This window comes from Tetrao urogallus (assembly GCF_951394365.1).
Source record: "Tetrao urogallus genome assembly, chromosome: 15".
Lineage (NCBI taxonomy): Eukaryota > Metazoa > Chordata > Aves > Galliformes > Phasianidae > Tetrao > Tetrao urogallus.
This window is the reverse complement of record NC_136828.1, coordinates 2722265-2748506: the sequence shown is the minus strand read 5'-3', so window position 1 is coordinate 2748506 and position 26242 is coordinate 2722265. Positions and strand designations below refer to the sequence as shown.

At 52.1% G+C, this 26242-nt stretch overlaps 2 protein-coding genes across 4 annotated transcripts; both read left to right on the top strand.

Annotated features, from left to right (window-relative positions):
* Window positions 1–1664: 1664 nt before the first annotated feature.
* INTS15 (integrator complex subunit 15) lies at window positions 1665–7563 on the top strand (the record flags this gene model as incomplete). Of its 2 annotated transcripts, XM_079542782.1 has the most annotated exons (7): window positions 1665–1856; window positions 2056–2220; window positions 2955–3120; window positions 4371–4444; window positions 4679–4898; window positions 6541–6580; window positions 7356–7563. In XM_079542782.1, 7 exons carry the CDS (start codon window positions 1665–1667, stop codon window positions 7561–7563), a joined length of 1065 nt encoding a protein of 354 aa, XP_079398908.1. The 2 variants fall into 2 exon arrangements, with proteins under 2 accessions (XP_079398908.1, XP_079398907.1); XM_079542781.1 differs by having other exon boundaries at window positions 1999–2220; window positions 4371–4898.
* An 8797-nt stretch (window positions 7564–16360) lies between these two features.
* NAA60 (N-alpha-acetyltransferase 60, NatF catalytic subunit) lies at window positions 16361–22012 on the top strand (the record flags this gene model as incomplete). Of its 2 annotated transcripts, XM_079542766.1 has the most annotated exons (5): window positions 16361–16470; window positions 17290–17419; window positions 18691–18787; window positions 20724–20953; window positions 21848–22012. In XM_079542766.1, 5 exons carry the CDS (start codon window positions 16361–16363, stop codon window positions 22010–22012), a joined length of 732 nt encoding a protein of 243 aa, XP_079398892.1. The 2 variants fall into 2 exon arrangements, with proteins under 2 accessions (XP_079398892.1, XP_079398893.1); XM_079542767.1 differs by lacking the exons at window positions 18691–18787; window positions 20724–20953.
* Window positions 22013–26242: the final 4230 nt, after the last annotated feature.

The window sequence follows — 26242 nt, the reverse complement described above, 5'->3', positions numbered from 1 at the left end:
CTGCAGAGCCTGAGCTGATAACTCTGGCACAGGAACAAATGCCATTCCAGGTGACTCAGAGCAGCTGCTCCTTCACTCACAGACACCTCTCTGGGCCTGGTGACAAGTGCTGTGGGAGCAGGAGGTGTTGGCCCAGCTGGAGCCCTCCTCGGCCCTGAGCACAGGTGCAGATAAGGGCTTTTCTGGTCATTTTATGTGCTGGAAGGACCTCCTTTAGAGCTGCTTCCCTGTGCTGCGCTGCAGATCTTTAGGTCACTGAGCTATGCATGGACACAGCCACTGCCACGCAGGTGCTCATGAGCTCGCCTGCTCTCCATGACCCACCTGGAAGGGAGCATGTCAGTTTGTGCCTCTCTCATTGCTCCTCAGGTGTGTCCAGGTATGCAAAAGACCCTATAGCAGCCGTGCTGGAGCAGAGTGAGGGATGCATGCCCCCAGCACTCCTGCATGCCAGCAGCATCCTTCCCTGGAGTGGGCAAGGGCCCCCTGCCCCCTGACATCTCTCTGCACCTGGGGCTACCATGTCAGCCGCGCTGCTCCTGCCCTGTCTGCACCCAGGAGAGCACTATAGGACCTGCTCCAACGCCACTCAGCAGCCCCCATCCACAGGAAAGGCAGTTAGGGTAATGTTTCACTACGTCCTTCCAACACGATCAGATCTGAACTGTGGCCAAGCCTGTGTGCCTTGAGCACCTGGATCAGCAATGGGATCTGCTGGTAGGACTGGGAAACAACCCCAGCTTTGTGGTCCCCCAGGCTTGTTTTAGTGGCCGGAGCAACCAGTCTGATAAAAACACTCAGTTTTCCCATTTTTCCCTCCTTGCTACAATGGCAAATGCTTAAGTTTCTAATGCTCCAATTCCTGGTAATGCTATGATATGGCAATGCCCCCACGGGTGAGGCACCTGTGGATGTATGCATACATGCAGATGCTCAGGCGATGCCCGTGAGTTGCAGCCTTTGCACAAAGCAAAACTCACCTGAGCTGCAGAAAATGGCTTTGCAGGGAGATCCTCAGGAGCGTGACGTACCTGTGGAGCCGTCCCCTGGTCACTGGAAGGGGAAGGAGGTGTGACACCTGTATTTATAGGGAGGGCCATGCTGGCTTTGCCAACAGCCCAGCCAACAAGCGTGCAAGGCCTCGGGCTCCATATGGCGTTTTTTCATGGAAACAAAGGTCTGTTCAGTGAAAAAATAAATAGATACCTCTTTCAATCAATGCCAGCAGCTGTGAAACACTGAGAGCACCGGATTGCAGTGCACCCCAGGTGGACAACATAGGGGAAATGACCACTTGTAGCCCGCTGGGGGTTGTTTTATGCACCTTGGTGGTTTCAACTTGGTGCTCTGTGCGGTGGGATGGGGCATGCACTCAGGTTTCTGCCACGGTTCCCTGTCCCCAGGGCCCCCCCCGCGGCCTACAGGCCGCGGGGGGGGCCCTGGGGACAGGGACCAGTGGCCAAAACAGCACAGTGAGTGACACTCGCCACCCACAGCATGAGGGTGCAGCGCGCAGCCCCACCAACAGAGAGCGCTGCACAGCGAGGGGTGCGCGGAACGCCTTCGACCTCTTTTGGTCCCTGCGAGCTTCCGTGGCTCCCCCACGGTTGCGCGCATGCGCATTGACGAGAAGGCCGCGCAGAGCCGGGAGAGGGGAGAGAATCATGAGTGACATCCGGCACTCGTTGCTCCGGCGGGACGCGCTGAGCGCCGCTAAGGAGGTGTTGTATCACCTCGATATCTACTTCAGCAGCCAGCTGCAGAGCGCTCCGCTGCCTCTGGTGGATAAAGGCCCGGCTGAGCTGCTGGAAGAATTCCTCTTCCAGGTCCCCAAGGAACGCGGTGCTCCGCCCAAGGTGCGGCCCGACCCCGCGAGGCCTGAGGGGATGCGGGGTTTGGTGAGGTGGTGGCGAACACCGAGCTGTGAACGCCCGGCCGGCCCTCTTTTTCTCATGAATCCCCAGTGCGATTCGCTGTTTTGCTTCTGTTTCCTTCCAGAGATTGACTTCGCTTCAGGAACTTCAGCTCCTTGAGATCATGTGCAATTATTTCCAAGAGCAAACCAAGGATTCGGTTCGGCAGATCATTTTCTCATCGCTCTTCAGCCCTCAAGGGAACAAAGCGGATGACAACAGGATGGCTTTACTGGGAAAGCTGGTTTCCATGGCGGTGGCTGTGTGCAGAGTGCCCGTGCTGGAGTGTGCTGCCTTCTGGCTGCAGGTGTGATTTATGGCTGAACGAATCACCGTGGGAAGGAGCAAAGGGCCGTGCTGCAGTGGGTGCCACCTCATGGTTGGTCACAGCTGCTTGCAGGCAACTCCTCTTCCATGGTGGTTTTAACTGACGGGAGGCTGTTGCAGCTTCTGTCACACTGTGATGTGTCCCTCTGTGCTCACGTAGAGTCACAGAATGGCCTGGGTTGCAAAGGAGCACAATGCTCATCCAGTTCCAACCCCCTGCTGTGTGCAGGTCGCCCAGGCTGCCCAGAGCCACATCCAGCCTGGCCTTGAATGCCTGCAGGGATGGGGCATCCACAGCCTCCTTGGGCAACCTGTTCCAGTGCCTCACCACCCTCTGTGCTCACATCCATCATTTACTCCAACACAGGGCAGAGCTTTTGCTAATCTGTGTACAGTGTTCCATCTGTTGAGCTTTGCTAGAGGAAGGGATGTATCCTGGGCAGCAGAAGAGTCTGTAGATTATTTTTAAAGAACGCAGCTCTTAGACAATGTGGGGGTTGCACAGAGCTTTTCCACATTAAAATTTTACTTCTCTCTATGAATGGGTCATTTATATGCACTTTGATTTTGGGAAAGTGGAAACACAGGTGTTGAACCAGCAAAGCTTCTGAGCAGTGAGTGTCTGGGCAGAGTGAACTGAAAGCCAGCTCTATAGAACTTTCTGTGATTTGTTTTAAGCTGCTTCTCATGGTGTGCTGCCTTCCATCCCTGCAGCGAACTCCTGCGGTGTTCTGTGTGAGATTGGCCCGAGCCTTGGTTGATGACTACTGCAACTTGGTGCCAGGGTCCATCCAAACCCTGAAGCAGATATTCAGTGCCAGTCCTCGCTTCTGCTGCCAGTTCATCACAGCGGTCACAGCTCTCTATGACCTCTCCTCAGGTAAATATTTCCTGGCTGTGTCTTACAGAGCAAGAGGTATGGTGTAAAGCAACACAAATTAACTGTTGCAAGCAGTTAACTGTAGAAATTCTTAAGATGCTTGTAACAATGGAACTATTGTTGGCAGCAGCTCAGAGTTGTGACCTCAACTGTTGCTGGGGTGAGGAAGAAAGTAAGGAGTAACTGAAGGGAGAGTCTGTAACAGAGAAGCAGCCAGGTAACATCTGATAGTGGGCAAAGGACAAAGGGACCTCGTTGATTGAGCAGCATTAGAAGTGAGGGCACTTCTACTTGGACTTCTACTTGGACTTCTACTTTTCTTCCCTGTTGTGTCTGCTAGCCAGCAGATAGACTCAGGTCTGTTTGCCAGTCAAATTCCTTGCAAAAATGGAGAAAATTCAAGTTCTGGATGTTCACAAACTCTTGAGCAGTGATATGAAATGCAGTTAACAGTGTACCTACCTCCTGTGTGTGCATCACCTCGTGTTGATACGTCCTGACTCGTGTCGGTGTTGCTCAGAGACTAGAAACATGCATGTGTCTAAAAGAAGGTTGTTTTATTTTTACCCAGTGAGACAACTTGTGATAGGCCAACACACAACCATCTGCTAAATGCCAACGCTGCGTGGTGTTAGGAAAAAAGTAAATGCTATTTGTTATGGATAAAGGAAGTGTTCTGCTCATTCTTCTCAGTAGCTTGATGTTGATGAGAGAGAGATGCAGGCTTTTAGAAGTAGAGCTTGTAGCATACTTTCCCTCAGTATTTTATATAAATTTTGTGCAACCATGTGAAATCTCATCCAACTTTAAAAATGTCAGAAAAAAAATAGCATGAGTTGTAGGAAGTTCTTATTTACTATTATTGTTACTTAATTTCTTGATTTGAGATGTTGCTGATGCTACAGGGAAGGAAATCTTGTTTTTCAATGACTGCCCTGTGATTGGGCAGCCTCCTGTGTTCTGGGGACAAGATTTGGGTACACAAACAGCAGCGTGCCTGGAAAGAAAATAACAAAAAAGAGCTTTGCTGAGGAAAGGGTTAAAAGTTGATGTGGTGCTTTCAGAACAAAAGCTGAGGTTAACAGGAGGTGATGGTTGTGTCACCCAGGGGCAAAATTGCTTCACGAAAAAGCGGCAGACTTGGGGAGGCTCTGAAATTGCAGTAGTGACAGTGCAGAAAGTGTGTATGTGTGAGAGAATTGGAGTGCTGTCCCGTCCTGCTCACTGAGCCACGTCTTCCCTTTCTTCAGATGACCTCATCCCTCCTTCAGACCTGCTCGAGTTGATTGTTTCCTGGATCTTTGAAGACCCCCGCTTGATCCTCATCACCTTTCTGAACACTCCTATTGCAGCCAACCTGCCCATAGGGTTTTTAGAGCTCACCCCGCTGACGGGGCTGATCCGTTGGTGTGTGAAGGCCCCCTTGGCTTACAAAAGGAAGAAGAAAGCCTCTCTCTCCAATGGACACCCCACCAGCAAGATTGCCAAGGACTCGGCTGAAGGAGATGATGGAGAATGCCATCAACTGTATTCAAAACTGCATCTGAGCGTGCTGCAGGTTCTTATGATGCTTCAGGGACACTTAACAGAGAAGAACCTTTACGGGCGCCTGGGGCTGATACCCTTTGATCATGTGGTTCCACTTGTGGAGGAAATTAACAGGCTGTCTGATGAACTCAATCCTCTCAATGCATCCAAAGAGATTGAACTGGCTCTGGACAGACTGGCTCAGGCTTTGCAAGTGGCCATGGCATCAGGAGCGCTCCTCTGCACCCGAGGTAAGTGGTCAGTGGGGCTGCCAAGGAACCTGGCTTTGGCTTCTTTTCCTCCATTTCATGAGAGGGACGTAATCTTATCCTGCTGAGGTTCTTTGCTTGGGTCTTGGTCCCCCTCTGAACTCTGCCTGCTTTGAAAAATAATTCCGGGGCCAGCTTTTGAGAGCGGAGGGCAGATGTGTCATGTGAAACCGCAGCACTTGTCCCAGTTGGCACACTAAAAGCTTAATTTATTTTTCCACCAGCTTTGTAAACTTGCTGTGAAATGCAGAAAGTGATGACCAGGAGCCAGAGGGAGCCCAGAGTTGTCTTGCTTGGCCTAGTTCTCCAGCAGAGTCTCCAGCCTGCAGTTCTTCCTGTGTTTCTCATGAGAGCAGTCTGGGCTGCCTTCTGACTGGCTCAGGGGTCACTGGTACATTGTGGTGTTTAAAGTAGGAAGAAAGTATTGAAACCGTTTCTTATGGTGGTAACCTCACGAGTCACTGAAACTTCTGCAGTTTAAATAAAGAGGTTTTGCAGAGCAGCATAAGCCTGATCTGAAATCCTAAACTGATGGGAAGCCGTGCAGTGCTGATGAGCATGCAGCTGAATGTCAGTCAAAGGTTGCTCCTTCACCAGAGGATGAGGCACAGTATTGACTCTGCATCTGTCTTACTTTTTAATTACTTTAGCTGAGAGCATGGGCAGAGCTTGATCCTGACTGTATAATTGCTTTCCAGGAAAGCTGTGTACTTCCCCACGCAGTCTGGGGCCAGGGATTACTTGTACCTAGTTAAAAAGCACTCTTGAGTTGTTTTTCAGTTTGTCTTCTCTGAGTTTACTTGCTGGAGGAGAGACTGTGAAGTAGATTGCCATGAGGTTCATGTGTTAAACAAGGGATAAGAAAAGCAAATTAAGACAGTTTATCTGGAACTTCTGGGCCTTCAGTTCTTCAGTGACACAGTATTACAGTCTGTGCATTTTAAGTCAAAGTTATTGAAGAAGCCTGTTAGTGTGGCTTTTGTCTGTCTTTCCTGTTTTGAAAACCAGTTCTTTTCCTGCCCTTTGACTCAATGCATTTGACATTGTAAGCACTGTATTCACGGAGCAGTCACACCTTGTATTAGCTGTCTTAGTTACTTATTGATAGGTGTGTTCCTGTGGTCAGATCATTCAGATTCCCAGTTCTTGGCACTGTATGTCTGAACGTCATCTTGCCTGAACTGTTTTCAAATGCTTGAGCTTTTCTGTTATCCTGGGAGGTCAGCAGCATCTTGTATTTCATAGGGTAGAGGCAGGGCTGGCTGTAAGCACAGTGAGCTGGGACCTGCCGTCTCCCTTGGCTGCAGGTTCCTGGTGGCAGGAGCTGGGCAGAGCTGTGTCAGGCCTGCTGTGTGTGCTGTGCTAAGGCTTGGGCTACCTTCAGGTGAAATTGTTTCCTGTGTGGTAGTGAAGGTTCAAAGTAGAACACAGAATGAAGTGTGAAGCAGAAAAAGCTGAGGCAAGAACTGAAGAAATAGAGAAACATTTTCTCTCTTACAGATATCTTACTGTTTTGAGAATGGGATTGTGGATCCGTGGAGCTTTTCCAGTAACCTGACCTTACAGAGAAAGTTGCTCTCGTTTCTGCTTGACCCTTGTTGATTTGTACTCTGTTCTCTTTCAGATGACTTGAGGACCGTGTGCTCCAGGCTACCACACAACAAGTAAGAGACCTTCCTGCACCCGTGTCTCAAGTACCTGAGACACATACTTGAGAGCTGTTGAGACAAAACCTCCTTTAAAAATTTATACTTGCTGTCTGGAAGCTGGCCTTTGTTCAGACACAGCTTATTATCAGGTTAAGGGTGATGGTGGTTTTTCCCCTGGATGCTTGAGGAGAGTTCCGTGACTCCCTCTATAGAGATGTTTTTACCCAACCTGCATTAAACCAAATGAACAGAAGGGAGAACAAAATGACAGTGTGGAACCTATCCCAAACTTATCCCATTCTCCTAACTCCCCCATGGTTTCAACCAAACCAGAGCTTAACTGTACTTTGTTTCTCACCTCTCACCCTTAGCAAACCTCTGATCTTTTCTTAGTAGTAGCTGAACATGCTCAGAGGTAGAATCTCCCCTTGCAAAAGCCTGGTGGTGCCCATGCTATGGGAAGCTGCACCCAGCTTGGTGTTCCCTGTCTTGTTAACCTGTGAGGATTACAGAAAAAGGAATAATCTTTTAAAAAGAAAGTTTTTTTCTTTTTTGAGTTTTTCTAAAAAAAACTCAAAAGTTTTTTGAGTTTTTCTAAAAAAAACTCAAAAGCAGCACTGTTGCCTTTAGTGGAAATGACATCATTTCTGCTCACAGCAGTGTTTTTTAATAGGACACTTTCAGCAGAAAGCAGTGTCCACTTGAAGAGTGCTCACAAAGTGAAAATGAGCTTGCTTTCAGCTAGTTTGCCTTCTCAAAGTAACACAACTGTCTGTGCTTCTCTCTGCAGCCTTTTGCAGCTGGTCATCTCAGGACCTGTACAGCAACCGGCCCACAGCGCTCTGCCTCCAGGATTCTATCCTCACATCCACACCCCCCCTCTGGGTTACCCTGCACACGGTGCTCACCCCGCTCTCCCAGCTCACCCTGCACTCCCAGCTCACCCCGTACAAACGTTCATACCAGGAATGACATTCCCCTACAGGCCTATCCGCTAACGTGCTCAGACTGCAGAAGGTGACGGCTTCCCTTGGTCTGAGGAAGCCTTGCAGAGAAAAGCAACCGTCTCCAGAGCCAAGTTTTCCTCTTTGTTGGGAAGCTGGGCAGTGCCTGCAGCAGGGCTCCACCTCTGGGAGCAGAGAAGACTCCAGGAGGAGGATAGCAGTTACTCTGAATGTGGGCTGAGGATATGAGAGCACCACATGGATGAAGGGAGGGAGTGGAAAAAGGCAAGCAAGTCGAACCCTCTGGAGCATGCGGAGACCCTTTTGACCCGCAGTATTTGATACAGGCACCGAGCTCAGTACATCTCTCAGTGGGGTGTTTGTCAGTAGCCCCTGTCTGTTTGGCACACTGAGAGCAGCACAGTCGTGCTCTGGGCAGTAGGGCAGATGGAAAGCCATACAGTTTTTCACGCAAATCCACTCCAGCCTGTCCATCTCTTTGTAAATGTTTGTATCTATAGCTACAGAATGTGTACACTGTATATTTTTGGAACACAAATGTTTGCTTCAGAAGCACAAGGTAGAATAAAGCATCACTTCCTATTAAAGGAAACCGCTTAAGACGCATCAGATGGTTCTGTGGCTTTATCTTTCGGTAGCGATTAGGCGGTGCGATGCGATGGGCCGGCACTGGGGGAGGAGGCGGAGCAGCCGCTGCCGGCTGCCCGGAAGGGGGCGTGGCCTCAACTCGCTCTCCCGATTTGCGCATGCGTCGCTTGTGCTGGTCACGCGAGACGAGCAGCCAATGGGGAGTCGCGTTGTTGCGCGGTGCCTAAGGCAGGAAGGAAGGGCTCGCCCGCCCGCTCGCCCGCCGGTGTCCGCCGTGGCTCCGGCTCCTCGCCTGGCCCCGCCGCTACGGCATGCGCTGAGCGCCCGCACCGCCCCGTCTGCTGCGCGCCCGGCGCCCGCCGGCACTGCCCGGCACCGCCGCCCCTTCCAGGTGAGCTGGGGGTATTGCTGCTGCGGGCCCGTTCCGGTGGAAGGAGCAGGCCGGAGCTCTCGGTTAACTGGAGCCCTGTGGTGTGAGCGGCTCGGGAAGGGCTGAGGGAGCTGCAGTTGTTCAGCCTGGAGAAGGCTCTGGTGAGACCTCAGCGTAGCCTTCCTGTGCCTAAAGGGAGCTTAGAAGTGGGAGAGGGAGCGGTTTTGCGCGGGCATATAGCTATAGGACAGAGGGGAGCGGCTTTAAACTGAGCGAGAGGAGATTCGGGTGAGATGTGAGGAGGAAACCCTTCACTCTGAGGGAGCTGAGGTGCTGCCCAGTGCTGGAGGTGCCCCATCCGTGGAGAGGCATCCTGGGCAGCTTGAGCTGGTGTGGGCAGCCAGCCTATGACAGGGCTGGAGCTGGGGGCTGTGAGGTCCCTTCCAACCCAACCATTCTCTGAACTGCTGCAGTTATGCCTATGGAGTTGTGTCGTTTGAGCTTTTAAAGAGAAAAGGTGAACTCTGGCCAAAAGAGCTGCTGCTGTGCTCTGTAGCTGGGCATGGAAGTGCTACTAAAGAAAGGCGTTTCCTGGTTCAGCTGAGGTCAGGTGGTTCTGTGGCTGTGCTTACAGCCTGTTCCCTTGATGGACTAGCTCTAGGCTCACCTTAGGGGGCTCAGCCACCAGCATGCAGCTCTGCAGCATAACCAGGGCCTTGCAGCTCCATCCTTCACAGCAGGGCTTTGCTTGGGTGGACACTGGGGGTCCCAGCAGCACCACGTCTTGCTACCTGGCAGCTCACATACCACCCTGCTGCCATTTAACAGATTGCACTGAGACAGCTCAGCCTCTGTGCCCTGCCCTGTGCAAGCGTTGTGCCTATCTGAATGTGCCTGTGCCTTCAGCACAAAGCATGCAATACCTTGATGTACTGTGTAAGCAGGCAGGCAGTTGCGTAGATTTGCAGGATGTGTCATGAGGTTTTTAATTGCAGCTGATTAAGCTGAGCCTTAAACGCTGTCCCAAAGATGTCAGCAGCATTTCCTGCCCCTGGCAGTGGCACAGGTGTACTTGATGTTGGGAGAAGCACTTGGCTGCCTGGTTCTTCAGTGCCCGTCCTGCCCTGTACAGTGGGGCCTGATACATGTGCTGTCCTTGTGGCTGAAGTAAATTCTCCATTTCTGCCTGCCAGACCCAAATGTTGAAGGCATTGCTGCTCTCTGCATGCTGTCAGTGCTGCTGTGACCAGCACTACTGGTGACAAAGCACTTGCTTGTCCAGCTGCTGCTTTGCTTTGCAGGACAGCTGCTGGCTGCACAGATACCCCAAGGCCCTTTGATAGTGAGGTGTCTCTGAGCAATGCAGGTGAAATTGAAGTGTGGGTGAAATCGTTTGGATGCTGGCTTAGCATTGGGGTTTGCTGTGTCCAGCACGTCTAAGCCCTCAAATGATTGCAGTTGCCATGTGTTCAAGTGTTTCATTCTGCTGCCGAGCTGATCAGTCTGCTCTGCTGTGTTTTGCTTTGTTCTGCTTCAGCACCTTCACACTGGCAGTTTGTGCCAGGCACGTGGGTGAGCTGTTGAGAACTGCAGGAATGTACCTCGATGTCTGACCTTCACTGTCAGATGCACTAAAAGTTTGTAGCACACAGAGGACTTGCTGGCTCAGACACGATGCGTGTTGTGTTTATCTTGCTCATCTCTGCTTATCCTGACAACTGTCAGAATCCTGGTTTGCTGCTGAGCAGCCAACTGATGTTCTCGGGGAACTGTGCAAGCATGGATTTTTCCCTCGTGGTTAATGCGAATTGGCAACCTTTGCCTGTTTCTAGCTGGCATTCCTTATTTGTCTACTGACATGCAGGCACTGCCTTCCAGTGTGTTGGTATTTTGTGTATTGGTCTTTTGGCTGTGAACGTGTTCTATGACTGTGAACAGCTTTGGATTTTGTTGCCCTGAAAATCTGTGCTTTATCCCAAAGTTCTGTAGGCAAACTTTGGTGCGTATCGGTTAATCTGTTCTTCCCTCCAGTTGTCATGGATCTGCTGAGCAGATTACACCTGGGTGCCTTTCCCTTAAGAGCTCATGCTGGATTTTATTTCCTATCATTTATTCCATTTAGTCTGCCAGAGACTCTCCCTTTCACCTCTGTGACTTTTTTCCTCTTTAAAAGCCTTTATGGGATGCTTGTGGTGCATTTTGGGAGTGAAGCTGATGGCTCTCTCCTAGCATTCTATAACCAGTGTGTGCAATATCTCCATTCACAAGCTGACACTGGAGGTGCCTCGTACCCACCAGGAGCTGACTCAGCTGTGGCAGGCAGTGCAGCCACATTCCTGCTTTGTTCCCTGTGCTGAGTGACAGGCTGTTCAGCGAGAGCTCCGCCTTCTCTCAGCGCTCCTCTTTAAACGCTCATGTCTTCAGTGTGGGGCACTGCAAAAAGACCCAGAGCTTTACGCCTTGCTCTGCTTCCCCCTCTCCTAGCAGGAAGGCGGCAGCTGCAGCTGGTTGGTTTCCCAACGTTAGTTTGTAAGTCAGTTTGGAATTCCTTGGTTTAAACTTCTTGCTGTGGGTGCCAGAATCTATTTTGAATGCTACAAGCTTGCAGCAGAGCCAGTGGTGTGCTGAACCAAGTGTGGGCGTCTCATGCTGGAAAACGCCACTGAGAAAGGAAGAGGAAAGCAGCCTCATTGGTGCACATTATAAGTACAGATCTCGGAGAGCAGCGAGCCTGGGAGCCTTCTGCCAGCTGGGGAAGGGAATATATTGTCAGTTGTTTTCAGTAGCCTCTGGAGGTTGCTGCTGGTGCCTTTGTGATGGAGCATGTGCTGTGCCTGAGTTGAGACAGCTCGGTAACGAGGACAGCGCCTCGTGATGGAGATGGGCTTGGAATTCCCTCTCCCAGCCTTTGCGCTGTGCTGATTTCTGTCTCTTTGAGTCACTGCATGCATCTTGTGTGCAGCTGTTTGTTCTAATTCTGGGATGGCAGCGGGCCTGCATGCAGATGAGCTGCCCGGGGTTCCTGGTTCTGGGAGGAGCAGCCGTGCTGGATGCCTGCCGTGCTCAGTGCTCACGTGGTGCTGCCTTCCTCCGTCACCTTCTGCTGCTGAACGTGCCTCTGCTGGGACCCTCAGCCTTCAGCTCCTGCAGTGCTGCTGTCACAAGGCAGATTTTCTCTTCTGTGTCTCGACAAGAGGAGCTTTAACAACAGAACCCTCTTAGCAATTCTTACTCACCCAGAGGAGTGGCAGGAGGAAGCTGAGCGTTCTGCAGTGTGCTCTGGGGATGCTTTGTGTGGCAGCAGCCTGCGTGAAATCACGGCTCCTGTGATGCATCCAGAGCTGTAGGGGGAAAGAACAGCCCTGAGAGCCTCTCGTGGTTGCCAGATTAACATGAGTATGAGTGAGCAGAGGACAGGGGTGCACATGTGGATGGATTTCTCTGACAGTGAGTGTTCTGATCTCAGATATAACTGCTGTTTGTTCCACAGGTACAGCTGATTTGGTCTTCTTGTTGAGTATCCTTTTGGGATCTGTTTCACACTGTGATCCTCCCTGGCAGAACTGCTGCAATTCCAAGAGTTTGGCTTTTGGACTTCAGTCCCTTGGCAAGTGAACTGCAGCCTGGGCACAGTGAAAGCAAAGTGCAGAGCCAGGAACAAGGTGCCAGTTTCCTAGTGATGTCTGCAGAGTGTAGGTGCTGAGGCAGGTCTGGCTGAGCAGCATGGGGTGAGCCTGGAGGAGGGGCCTGGCCCACCATTCAGTGAGGTTACGTGGGAAGGCAGGAGCTCAGCACCTTTTCAAATCCAGTTGCAGTTTTATTGTATTAAATAAAAGGAGCACAGTAACAGGGGTATCTGTGTGGGACATTCCCTGCGAGACCAGTAACCTAAAAATGCAGTGTGCTTAAAGTGAAATGCAGAACGGAACTCTTTACTCCTTGGTTGGAATAAGGCCTTTGGCTGTTTCACATCAAAAGGTTTCATGTGAATCTGACCCCCAGCACTGGGTGCTGTGAGGTGGAGGCACAGAGCTGTGCAGTCCCGCAGTGATCACAGCCAGCAGCAGAGCCCGGGGCTGGGAGACACTGCTGTGCTGCTGCCCTGTGTTTGGAGCAGCTCTTCACCTTCCCTTCAGGCTTTGTCTCGTCCTCTTTATTTGCAAGTGGGACAGAATGTCGGATGTGAATAAAAACTTTTCTTTCTCCCCTGGGAATCTCATCTTGTGATGCTCTGGGGGTTGTCCTTGTGGCCACGTGGGGATTTGTTGCTGTGTTGGGAGCAGCCCCACAGGGGAACCCAGCTCTGCAGTGCTGTGCCTGCACGTCTTCCAGGCTGCCAGCTGCCCTGCTTGTGCCCAGCACACGCTCTGCTCCTGTAAGTGAGGCGCAGCTGCTGCACACGCGTTGGTCTCTGAAGCAGGGCTGTGATCTGGCAGAGCCAGTGCACTCCTTGTTGAGTATCTATGTGTGATTCCAGTTGGTATTTGTTTAACTTCAGTCTTAGTTTGTCTTGGGTTTTATTCTGCAAGGGTGCCAGGGAACTGGGTGGTTTTATTTCTGGTCGACAGCATTTGTATCTGATGAGCTGCTTTGGATGGCAGTGGAAATCCAAACAAGAATTTGGGTAAGTGGCATTGTAAGGTTCTTCAAATCCAGCTGATGTTTGCAGGATGCACAGAGCAGAAGCATTGTTAGGGCATGTCTGATAGCCCTAAAAAAGGGAAGCTTTGTTGGATTGCTTGGCCAGGCTGTGTGGAAGGCATAGAATTGCCTGAAGGGTTTTCTAAAGCCCTTACACAGTTTCTCACTGAATTCTAGTGAGTGTCTGCTTTGTCTTGCATTTGAACATCTTAGATGTAGGGTGTTGGTTCAGGGTGGTTAGCTAAATTTCTGTAGGAATAGAACATTATGTAGAGCTACTCACCTTATTTCTTATATGCAAGAGCTCTAGAAAGGAAGGAGAATTTCCTGCTCCGGAGAGAAGTTTGAGCTGAGGTTTCTTTGCTGTGAATCACCTCATTCAAGGAAAGAACGTGTCCCTTGAGCTGCTGGCTCAGCTAAGCTCCAAGCAAGACGTGCACAGTAGGAGCTGGGGGTGCTGGTGGCAGCAGTGCACAGCCTGGGTGCCAAATATGATGGGTTAGTTTGCAGCAGGTTCCTCTGCAGCCAGCCCATACACAGAAAGCCAAAACTGCTTCCTTCCACCTGGGGCTTTCATGTAATGTTTTGCTGAGTTTATCTCAGTGAAGCGAGGCACAAGGCTGTGGATGCTCAGAGCCTTCATGCTTTCGTGTCATTTTCTTGAAATTCATTTGAATGTTAAAGATCTGCAGTTTTTAGGTAGGAAATGGACTTGAAACTGGCTTTTTTTCCTTTGTGCTTCTGATCTGTTGTTCTGAAAAAAAAAAAAAAACAACCCAACAACCAACCAAGCTGACTCTGAAAGTGATGCATAAAGCAAAGCTTCCCTTGGCACAGGGTCCTGTCAGCTCTTACATCAGTACTTGGCCAGCAAATGCAGATGAGATGTTATTTTCTCTGAAGTGTTTTGCTGCTCTAATTGTGCTGCTGTGATCTCAAGCTCTTCCTAACGGGCAGAGGAGAGGCTTAGAATTCACTTCTGGTAGCAGCTGTGATGGCTGTACTGCAGACGTACGTTGATGTGCACTGTGTGAGTTAATTTCTGCCTTGTACCATCAGGTGCTTGGTTATAACCTCCCTTTTCTGTGGGTTAGGGCAGCGTGAGGCTGCTCTCTGGGCTGCAAGCTTTTGGATGTGCTGGCAAATTGCTTGGATGTTTCAGTCTCATCTGCTCCATATTCAGCTATTGCACTCTTTCCAACAGCATCACGTGCCATTCCAGCCTCCTGCCTGTTTTCCACTGTAACCCTCCCATCCCTGCGTGGTGGGGTTGGGCTTTTGGGAAGGACGTTAGCAAGCTATGGGAGACAGAAGTGGAATTTAGTTTGTCCTGGTTGAAGAAGCCTGGTATGGCTGCCTATGGAGTGGCTTCCTCAGGCTGGGCACCTGCATGCTTGTCTCCTGGTGCTTCAGTGTTCCCTTGGTCTGTTTCTGGCAAAACGAAGTTATCAGGGTGCTGGAACTGAAGGTGTTTGAGCCCAGCTGCATCCAAAAGCCGGGCTGTGGGAGGACACCTGCTTTGGTGCCCAGCAGATTTTGCGTGGTGTTAATGCCCTGTGCTGGTCACCGACCCTGTCCTGCATGTGCAGGAGTGCTCCTGTGTCCGGTGTAGGCAGGCTGTGGGTTTTGGCACAGGTTGTTACTTCCTCAGAAACCATTTTCTGGACACGTCCTTCTTATTAGCTGTCTCTGTGTGTGATCTGGCCTGCGTATTTTTCCCCTGTTGGCAGTAGTTCATGAATATTTCAGTTGTTAATTGTTAAGCAGGTGTTCTTCTTTCCTGCAGGTACCCATGCAGCCTTTTCCAGCTTCTTGAGGGCTGTGTGCAAGCCAAACCAAGCTTCACGTGTTGCCACAGTGCCCGGCTTGCACCCAGCTGCAGCCCAGAGAGCCTGGGGCTGAGGCAGCGATTGCAGCCAGTTGGTGCTTCTGCAAGCAGTGAGGCAAAGAAAAATAATTACAGAGCACTGTCACAGCTGATAATCAGCTTATGCGTGAGGATTTGGAGTTCCTCTGCCTTTAGTCTAAGTGGTGCCACTCCATCACTGCCACTTGAGCGTGGTTTATCTTGTCACTTCACTTCTCCCTGCAAACCTGGGGGAAGAATTTTCGATCAAGTGCTGCTGCAAACTGCAGTTGCCCTCCGTTCTCCTTGATTTCATAGAGATAGACCTACCAGGTAACACACAGTGCTTGCCTGGCTCTTAGAGGGTGTAATGATTGCTGAACATGAACTGATCCTCACAGGACAGCCCCCGTGCTGCTGGCTGAGTGCTCCGGGGCGCCCCAAAACCTGACTGTGTCCCAACTCTTTCTTTCATCCCTCATTTACTGACACTGAGAGGATTTGATAGTGGTTGACTGAGAAGAGGCATTGACTTACAGGGTCATCAAAACTTCTCAAGAGTGAGAAGATCTGTAGTAAGAAGAGCAATGCTGCTGCAGAGCTGAGCTCAAGGGTGAAGTTGCGGTGCGTTGGGCTGTCACTGCAGGGCTGGCAGGCCCAGATTCGGACCCCCCAAAATGTCACACCTGTCTTAGCTGTCAAAGTAGTTTTAAAACCAGTGAGACTACAGATATTGTGTGGGTTTTTTTAGGTGCTTGTTGTTTTGAAACTAACATTTGGAGTGATTGTGAAAGCAGCTTGGTAAGTGTGCAGCCACGGTCTGGTGAAATAGCTACAGTTCTTCCTGGGTGCTTCTTCAGAGAGGAGCAGGTGAGCAAAGGAAGCTGGCTCACTGGCCTGGGAGCGTGGAGCTGGGGCTGGACCTGCTGTGGCTGGGGGAACAGCAGGGAAAGGCACTGCAGGAGAATTGGTGGTGCGTGGTTGTGTGTGTGTCAGAGCAGATCAGGCTCAGGTCGTTGCTGTGTGGACCCTGTGTGCCTTTTTGCTGTGTTTTATGATGGAATTCTTACACTGCTCAAACGGCGTCTGCAGCCCCCTGTGCTGAAATCTGCTCATCTCAAGTCTCTGAATTTAAAAGCAAGGGTGCTGGAGAGCTGAGCAGCCCCTTCAGCAGCAGGCAGTGCCCAAGTGCTGCAGTTTGCAGCTTTTCTCTTCAAGCATTTCAAACCCCCCAGCTACATCAGCGCTCCTACCAGCTTGGTGCAAACTGACTGAGGGTGCACTCAGCTGGAAGAACAACTCCCTGCACACCGAGAGCTGCCCTGGCACAGACACCTGCCTGTGTTCCATCCTTCCTGATGTGCTTTCTTGTCTTGCAGGTGTGAATGACAGAGGAGGTGCCTCCGACCGCGCTCACCGACGTGAACCTGCGTCTGCTGTGCCACGATGACATAGATGCAGTGAAGCAGCTCTGTGGTGACTGGTTCCCAATAGAGTACGTTGCTGTGTGGATATGGGTGGTGGCACCAAGCAGGAGCCTGTGCTCTGAGCTGCAGCCCTGGGCTGGTGCTGAGCAGGCAGCAGTGCTGAAGCTCCTGTGCACCCCGGTGCTGCTGGTGGCGGTGGTGGCCTGCTGCCACGAGTCCTGGTTCAGCTGGAAGGCCGTGCATGCGTAGTTATTGGCAGAAGGATGGGCTTTGCAATCAGTGGTGCTTCCTGCAAAACACTGGAGGAGATGGGGAAGAGAGGGCGATGGGCACCCTCTGCAATGGGCTTTTGTTGAGGCCAAACCTCTGGGTAGAGGAAACTTGTGCAGAACTCTTGTCTGAGGCCTCACAGTTTTGTGTTGGGTTTGGTTTTTTTTTTTCCATTAAAAATATTCCTGCTTCTCCACTCTCTTAGCATAAAAGCTTTTGTATTAGTCTTTTCTGTAGCTCTGCTTTGAGCACCAGCTCAGTTCCCCACGTGGTAAATGCTTGTGTCTGCACAAGCACAGGACTGTCTGAAACTTTCTGTCTGAAACTACAGCTTCGGGTTTTAAAAACTTTTAATCTTTTTTTCCCTTTGAGAGGGTTTATAGAGAATGTTAGCAGGCTGTAATTAAGATCACGAGCAACAAACCAGCAAAAGCATTTGTGGAGTTTAGAATTTGTATCTCTGCTTAAGGTAGGAGGTGTGCTGAATTCTCTTGAACCTAAATAAGTGTATGCTGGCTTCCCTGCGGTGGCATGGAGCAGGGAGGGCACCTGGAGGCTGCTCACGTGGTATTTTGATGCACATTGGTACAAAATAATATCTTTTTTCTTCCTTCCAGGTACCCTGACTCATGGTACCGAGATATCACCTCCAACAAGAAGTTCTTTTCCCTCGCAGCCACGTACAGAGGCTCCATCGTGGGAATGATAGTGGCAGAGATCAAGAGCAGAACAAAGGTGCATAAAGAGGTAGGAAACCTGTGCTTCAGTTTGAGACGCTCTGCCCCTTGCTGTGGTGAGCTGGGATGGAGCTGCCTGGGGGCTCTTTCCCAACTCCCCTCAGAAGCTGTCCTGAACTGATTGTGAAGAGGCAGGGATGTGCTGCTTTCCAGCTAACGGAGCCTGAGGGGTGGGGTGTGTTTAGACATGTGGTCTGTCACAGAAAGTCCCTTTCTGCTGGGGTTGGGCAGCTGTGCTCTGATAGCAAACTCGCTTCCTGGCTGCAAAGAGAAATCAGGTAATGCTGCTGTGGTCTCCAAACCCCTTCGGCTCTGTTGCCTGGCTGTTCTCAGTGTGCCTGAGAAGTTCGTGCAGCCAAAGGACAGCAAAACTACTCCTCTCTTACACAAGCAGTGCACTTCCTTAGCTGTGCCAGGTGAGTCACTGCTGCGAGCTGCCTTCCTGAACAACCTCGTGTCCTTCATTTCACAGTCACTTCTTGAGCACAAAGCAGAGGTGACCAACCTGCAGGAAGGTCAGGCCTCGAGGTGACAGAGCTCAGAGGCCTGGAGGGAAGCACAGTGTGCTCAGAAAGGGGAAGGAGAGGTGGCTGCTGAAGAGGGTGAGACAGGAGACCCCAGGGTAGTGTAGGGAGGGCAACGTGGGAAAGCAGATTAAAAACAAAGTGGTGGAAACGTGGTGGGCTTAAAGGCCATCAGCACTGTGATGGTGTGGAGCAGTCAGTAACTCCTGCAGGAGCCAGGTGCTCGAAGTGGCACTGGGCTCTTCACTCTAGCTGACTTCACCCCAGAGCTGGTCGAAGTCAAACGGAGTCTTCAGCAGCTACCAAAAGGCTCTTGTTCTAAACACTGAAAGCCAGGGCTTATCCAGACTCTGTCCCAGACAGCTGGGCCTATAGAGCATGTTCCTTGTCCTCTCCAGCTGATACAAAGCCCTAAGCAGGCAATCAAGTCCATTGCTGCTAAGCTACGGTCCGATCCAGGCCCTGGTGTGTGACTCGGCTTTGGCGGTGTGAATCCTTCTTGGTAAAGAGTGCAGATACATTGTGTCCTTAGGCCTGCAAACCATGTATATAGTAAAGAAACATTGTGGTTTGTGTTCTGTGGCTGGAAAGGCCAAGCAAAAGTGGGAGTTCACCCAGAGGACAGCACTCCTTTCATCTTTCTCCACTGATCAGTGAAGATTCCTGCTTTGTTTTCATGTGTTCTGGTACAAGATTCTTGCTTTCTCCTCTGCCTTGCCAGGTACCTGACTAAATACCTTGTCCTGTCTCTACTCAGGATGGAGACATCCTAGCTTCCAATTTTCCTTTGGACACCCAAGTTGCTTACATACTCAGTCTTGGTGTGGTGAAGGAGTTCAGGAAACACGGGATTGGTGAGTTGCTAAATGACAATTCTGTGGGCATCTGTGGGCACGGGTCATAAAGCTGCAGCACTTCACTCCAGTTTCCTTTTGAGAAAACCTTCTCTGTGATCGATCCCAGCACTTGCTGAGATGCTCTCACATCCACTCTGTGCTGCTCGTGTGGCTTTAAACTTACAGCTTAAACCAACAGAAGTGTTTAGAGAAAGCTGAAGGAAACTGGAAGAGGAGTGTAACTCAGACCTGATTTAACCTGTCACGTCCATGTGAGCTCTGAATCCCTGCTGCAACACACAGCAGTTTTGCAGCCAATTGGGAATCTTGCAGCCAGAAGGGCTCGGCTCTATTTGGAGCAGGAAGTTGTCATCACTAAGTGCCCTTCTGGTGCAGTTTCAAGCATGATCTGCATCTTTGATCTGCCAAAGGAAGGAGGTCGGGTTTGGCAGCATGACTCACTGTTGTATATCTGGAGCCTCTTCAGTGGATACAGCTATGGGCTGTATCTCCCTTCCCCCTTCCTTTAGAAAGGTAAGAGTTGGTAGGATGTGTAAAGACCTCAGTGGGAGGGCTGTAATTAAACCTTACGTTGAAATGCTACTTTAGATAGATTATCTGTGCAAAGAATAAAGTGCTCACACGGAGCAGTGCTCAGATAAGGTAGTAAAGGGGCATTCTGTAAAACTGGGGCTGTTTGAGGGCCCCTTCAGTTTCCAAATCCCCATTCTTTTCAGCTCCATGTTGCTGGACTTTCCTCCTTACAGCATCAGCATTTCCTGTATCCATTAAATCCAGGCAGCGCGTCCAAACCTTTGCACTGCACCTGCAGCAGAAGAACCTTAAAGAGCTGCTGCTGCTTTTTCTGAGAGCTTTCCAAAAGTTTTTCTACTCATGTTTGAAGCTGCAGTCTTACATGTAGGAGGTTTTTCACTGCGAGTACATTTTAAAAGCACTGGAGCTGTGATTTCTGCTGGCAGGTATTAGAAGCCTTTCGTTTCTGGTTCTCTGCTCTTCTCAAACCAGAATGCACTTGCCTTACCGTGAGCTGTGAGTGGCATATCTGATAACAAAATTAAACTGCTCTCCCGTTGAGGTTTCTGTGTCTTTTTGTGCTTGGCTGATAACAAATTCCTGCTGAGTCTGAAGTAGCCGTAGTGTCGGCGCTGCTGGCTTCTGCTGTGAAATCCTGCGGGCCCTGCAGAAACCCAGCTGTGCCCTGAGGATTGTGAAAGAGCACGTTTCATCTCAGTGCTTGGATTAGCCTTTGGGCTGTTGTTAGTGCTGGAAGGAGTTAGTCCTGCAGCTTCTGCTGGCTCCTTCCCACGCTGAGGTGGCTTGGATGAGCCTCCAGGTCCCGTCTGCTGGGGCTCTGTGTCCTCTGTGCCCTTCTCTGGTTTCCCTGCTGCTCTCCTTTCCTCGTGGCTGAGCAAATACAGGCTGAGTGAGACAACGACTCGCCCTTCTAAGAAGGGAGCTTAAATCCTACCAGCTCTTTTCTTTAAATTTCATATACTCGGTGCAATGATCTGCTTGTCAAATCCTGTTGTCTCTGCTCTTTTAAATGCCTATAAGATCAGTGAGCAGATGGAAGCGATACCACTGCAGGTGACTCAGTGGCCTTATGCAAAGCTGGGTGCTGTGTGGTGGGGATGGGTGCTGCTGGCAGAGTTCCTTTGTGGTTGCTGAGCCAGAAGGGTTTGTCTTTATCACTCTGTTCTGTGGAACCAGGCTCAGAGGTGAGGCGAGGTTTCCATTAAAACCCTGCAGTGCTGCCCTGTTGAATATCCTCACGGTGCCCTGGGGAGCGGGGGGATCTGATCTCTTACACGTGTGCAGCAGTTGCTGCTTGGCTGCTGGCTGCCAGAGATCTCAGCCAGGAGCCCTGCAGAGCTGTGCTGGCCCTGAGGGACGCAGCTGCACTGCCTGATTCTGCTCTTCTGTCTTTCAACAGGTTCGCTCCTGCTTGAAAGTTTAAAAGACCATATATCAACGACTGCCCAGGATCACTGCAAAGCCATCTACCTGCACGTCCTCACCACTAACAACACAGCAATAAACTTCTATGAGAACAGAGACTTTAAACAGCACCACTACCTGCCCTATTACTATTCCATAAGAGGGGTCCTCAAAGATGGCTTTACCTACGTCCTGTACATCAACGGTGGGCACCCGCCCTGGACGATCTTATATCCTTTGGGTTCAGCCTGGTGTCCAGCGAGGCACAGGGAGCAGGCATCAGCCGTGGCTGGGCCTAAAGATGGCAAGCCAGCCGAGTGTGACCTGCCTGTGTGTGGGGACTGATGTCTGCTCAGATGGGAGCTTAGTTGGACTGATTTCCCTGCAGCCAGAAGGAAGGCACTGTTAGACAGGTTCAGACCCACTTGTGCCCAGACTTCACCAGCTCTACTGGGAACAGTGAAGGATGGGAAATTGAATTTGAAGCTGAGGCCAGTTTCTGTGGATGCTCGTGTTAAACCAGCATACCAGGCACGCTTTGCCTTGCATGGTGCAGAGTTGGCTGGCACAGTGGCAGAAAAGCCCTTGGTCTTGCTTCCTGCCACTGGGCATCCTGTGACCCTGGCCTGGCTGAGGTCTCAGCAGGCTGCTCTCAAACTGAATTTGGGAATTTATTGGGTCCTGGTAAAGAGACTTGATCTCTCTCAGGTATAACTAATTATTCCAGATCTCTCCAGGCAGGTTAGTGTATTTCAGCCCCTGCAGGAAGTTGCTGTGGAGTGCTGGAAGCTAGCAGCTGCTTTGGTGGGCTATTTCCCCCCCAGGTTGTAGCTGAGCTGGAGTTGTAACAGTAGCTGATGATTGGCCTAGATGATCTTACAGGTCTTTTTCAACTTTACTGATGCTGCTATTCTGTTTCCAAATCGTCTCATCTTACGGTGCCAGGTGTACCTGCTTGTGACAGAAAGGAGCAGTCGTGCAGTGCGAGGAGCTGGTCTGTCTAATCAGCTGAGCAGAGCAGCCCTCGCTGTGTCAGAGGGTCTCTGTGGCAGGTAGCAGTCCACTGAGAACGTCAGGTTAGCTCTGAAGTCAGAGTATCACCATCACTGTCCTTAACAGATGGCCACTGACTACCTGCAGCACATCGGATCCACGCTGGCCAGCCTGAGCCCGTGTTCCATCCCCCAGAGGATATACAGACAAGCCCAGAGCCTTCTCTGCAGCCTTCTGCCATGGTCTGGCATTTCTGCCAAGAGTGGCATCGAGTACAGCCGCACGATGTGACCTCAGCAGATGCACACAGCACAAAGGTTGGTGCCTGAGGGCGGGCTCCCTTCTGGCCCTGTCTGGGGAGCTGGGAGTGTGCTGGAGCTGCCTGCCCACCTCCCTGCTGCGCCGGTGTGTGAAGCATCGCCGTGCCCTGGCCTCCAGCTGCCAATCTCCTGGTTTCATGTGAAGGGAGTTTGAACTCTCCTCTTGTTTACGTGGGCTCGGAGCTTTAGAGCAGATTAAAGCTGTCCCTGCTGCCTCTGGCCCTTTTCCCAGCCGTTAGACCGGCTTTGATGGATGGAGTAACTGAGCCTCCACTTCACTGACACAATGTCCAAGCTCAGGAACCGAGAGCCAGTGTGCACAGATCTGACTAAAGTCTGTGGAACTTTGAGACCCAGTACACTTTGAGACCCATTAACAACTGTTTTCTCTAAGACAGCTTCCCTCTTTGTCTTTCCTTAGGGATCGTTCTTCCTTTCATCTCCTGAACCATCTGGCTCTGCACTGATTCCAGTGATGATGGCTCTTGGTCAGTGACCCACCCCCTGGAAAAGACTCCTTATTCCACAAACTGACCAAGATTTTGCAGACTTCACCCTGGACGGGCTGGAGCCCTGACTCACCCTGTGGGCTGGAGCCCGTGAGCGCTCCTGGGAGGCCGGGCTGCCAGGGGGCACCGGGCTGAGGGCTTCCACGTCACCGGTCTGTGAGCATGTCACACTGTCCCTGCCACTTCCCTCACCTCTGGATGGTTTGCTTGGATGTGATGGGGAGGGGTTCAGTTGCTGCTTCCACGCCACAGCTGCTGAAAGCAGTGTGAGTGAGGTGCACTGACTGTGAGTGAGCAGTGAGCACCCTGGGAGGAGTGGAGCTGCACGGCTGCGTCCTGCCTTGCTAGGGAATCCAGGCAGGGCATCTGCCCCAGGTGAGAGTCGGCCCCAGCCCTTCGGAGGGGGGGGGGGGTGTAAAAAGTACCTGATCCAGGATGCACCAAGTAGAAGGCAGGGGATGAAATTGCTATTTCATAGTGAAATATATATTATACTGTATAGATCTTTCTGCCTCTTTCCAAGCTGGAACAGAGCAGGGGAGGGCCTGGAGCTGTGGGACCACTGTGGTAGGCAGAGCCCTTCCCCTCCCAGCAAGCATCCTCCTTTGGCACTGGGGCTGCAAGCTTGCAGGATCTTTAGGGCAGAGTGCTGCATGCAGATCACTACAGCTCTTTGTTGCAGAGAAGCCCCCCAGCTGCTTGCTGGGTGCTCCAGGCCACGTTGCCACGGGGCTTCACTGTCAGCTGCCCTCCCTGCAGCCCTGGGGCCGGGCTCAGGGGCTGTGTTCCCCCGTACCAAGTAGCCGTGCTGCTGGGAGAACCCCGAGGCTCCTGTGTGCTGCAGCTGGGCCTGGTCCCTCCGTGATCCCTGCCCCTGGGAGCGAGTGCTTTGCTCCTAGGCTGAGAGTCTGCAGCTCCGTCAGCACCAGTGCTGGAGGTGTGGGGAGCACCGTGCCCCCACTGCGTCCTCTGCCCTGGTGAAGGCTTCCCATAATCAGCGCTGTGCTCCTCCTTCCACTCTTGTGCCCCTCTTGGAAGTGAGGCTTAAGTGAAGGGCAGTGTAAGCTGTGCAGGTTCTGGTGTGCAGGGCCAGCTCTGCTGGTGGGTGAGAGCAGGGAGTGGGGATGAGCCATAGTCTGGGTCAGGTTTAGACCTAGAAGGAGCAAACGTGGTAAGAGCTTGCAGCCCTCATACCATACAAAGTCATTTCAGTGTTTGTAAGCCCCTAAGATGAGAATTAAACAATAAAAGGGTGTGGAGGAGAGCTCACTGCATGGTGCTGTGCTGGTTCATGTGAACGGGGCCAGAGTGGCCCAGTGCTGCCTTGGCTCAGAGCTGCTGGCACAGCAGGCAGCGCTGGTGCAGCATTTCCCTGCTCTGCACAGCTCTGACTGTGGGAAGGATTTCAGTCCGGCTGATGGCCTGGCAGATACTTTATTTGGGGAAGCAGAGGCTGTTGGAGGTGCTGCTCACTTTTCTGGAATGAGAATAGGGCTGCTTGACAGGAGAAAGAGAACGTGTTTCTGGGAGGAGGATTGCGCCTGCCAGAGTGCAGTGCAGGGAGCTGCAGGGAGAGCCAGGGCTGGCACACAGTGCTAGCTGCGGTGCAGCTGGGGAGGTTCTGGCTGGGCAGGGAGACCATCCCTGGCTGGGGCATGGAAGTAATGCAGTGTGGGCTCTGCCTGTGGCTGTCAGCATTCCCTGCTCGTGAAGCTGCACAGCCCTGCAGCCACAGCCCGGCAGCAAGCGCAGCGTGGTGCAGCTGCATGCAGAGCAGAGCGTGCCAGCACTGCGCATGGTGCGGCAGAACTGCTCCAGGTTGGTTCCCTGTGTGCATTTTCCCCTTCTACGCATTCAAGCAGCCCTGGCCAGGCACCAGTTCGCAGGGGTGGTTGGCAGTGGCACAAAACCTCCTTACCTGTGCCCCGAGGGCCTCATGCACATAAGGTACCGCTGCCCTTTGCCGCAGGGCCGGTGGCTGCGTGTGGGTCCCCCTGCATGGGGCTCCCTGCCCCCACGGCCCCGTGGCTGTGCTCGCAGTGCTGGCTGTGCTTTGGCTTTGCTGTGGCGTGAGCCGGGCAGCTCTGTTACCTGCAGGCCCTGCTCAGGCTGCTGCCCCTCACCCAGCCTGGCTGCTCCCAGCGGCAGCTGTGGTGCCTGCAGCCCCTCCTCATCACAGCTCTTGCTCCTGGGAGCCCCGAAGCGCTCTGTCACCCTCATGTGTGTAACTGTTTTTTCCTTCAGCTCCGCCACTTCCTACCTGAACATTCCTCTTGGTTTGTATGAGTTTATTTAGCAACGGAAGGTCCTGCTTTTCTATGGCATTTATGTCCTCTAGATCAGAATGAATCTCCATGTTCCTGTCACTGATGTGACGTTCCCCCCCCCATCCTTCTGCCCCTGTGCACCCCAACTCCTCAGCTGCTGCCCTTAGGCACATCCCTGGGGGAGCAGAGTGGTCTATGTGCCATCCTCCTGTCACCCCATCCCCTATGGCATCACACCCCCACCTCACAGCCCGTTATTTATTGAAGAGCACCATGCTGCTGCCGTCAGCCTCTCTAAACGTCTTCAATTAAACCAAATCTCTTTTGTGAGTCGTTTGTTCATCACGGTCCTTCCCCCAGTGCTGCACTCTGCCACGATGTGTGCAGCAGCCCTGTGCTGGCTGTGGGGTGCTGCCTGCTGGGCACCTCTGGGGCCCTTGTGCAGGGCAGGACAGACACAGGCAGCAAATAAGGAAAGCAACACCCCTGACTGAGCCCAGTGCCTGGAAAGGGACAGCGGTGGTGGAGGCAGCTCTGCTCTCACCGGCGCTGAGCTGAGTCAGCAGCTGTGCTGCAGTGACCACAGGTTGGGCCAGGGCTGGGGCACGGCTCAGCACCAGGATGGAGGTGGAAAGGGGAGGCAGAGCTGCCATGGGGCAGGCAGGGGCTGGAGGTTTTAGCAAACGGTTTCTGCAGCCTGCAGAGCTGTGTGCCACGCGCAGGCCCTGCTGCAGCTGCGGGCTCAGGGCAGCTGGGCCAGGCACTGGCTGCCTGTGGTCTGGCAGCGGCAGCTGTTAGGGAGCAGTGAATGCCCACCACACAGCCGCTGTGGCACCTGTAACAGAGCTGCTGGCATCAACCACGTGCAAGAACTGTCTTGGGGTCACCAAACAGCAAAAGCTTCAGAAGTTTGCAGAGGTGCAGCACCCCAAATCCTGCGGCACCCTGCGCCCTGCAAGCTGTCCTGGCCCGCGGCCAGAGAGGTGCTGTGCTCGCTCCTCTCCAGGCAGAAGGGCCCCTGCAGGGACAGCAGCTCTGCAGCCTTCTGGAACCCCCCAGTGCTGTGCGCTGGCAGTCAAGAAAGATCCCGACTGCAAAGCGTTCAGCAAAGCCATTTATTCCACTTTCCTGCTCCCGCAGACCTCCAGATAGAAACCCACACGAGTAGAGTATGTCCCAGTGCCCCAGAGGGAATTCAGTGCAAGTCACCGCGGGCACCGGCATTCCAATGGGAGCCCAGCCTCACAGCTGCCAGCAGAGCAGAGCCCTTCTGCCTGCGACGGCAAAGGCGCTTTACCAGCAGCCTTATTCCTCAGCTGTGTCCACTGCAAAACACAGCTGCGTCCAAGTCAACACAGGGCATCTCAAAATAAGAGTTTTGTTCCTTAAAAATGAAACCGGGACCTGAAAGCAGCAGTGTGTCCC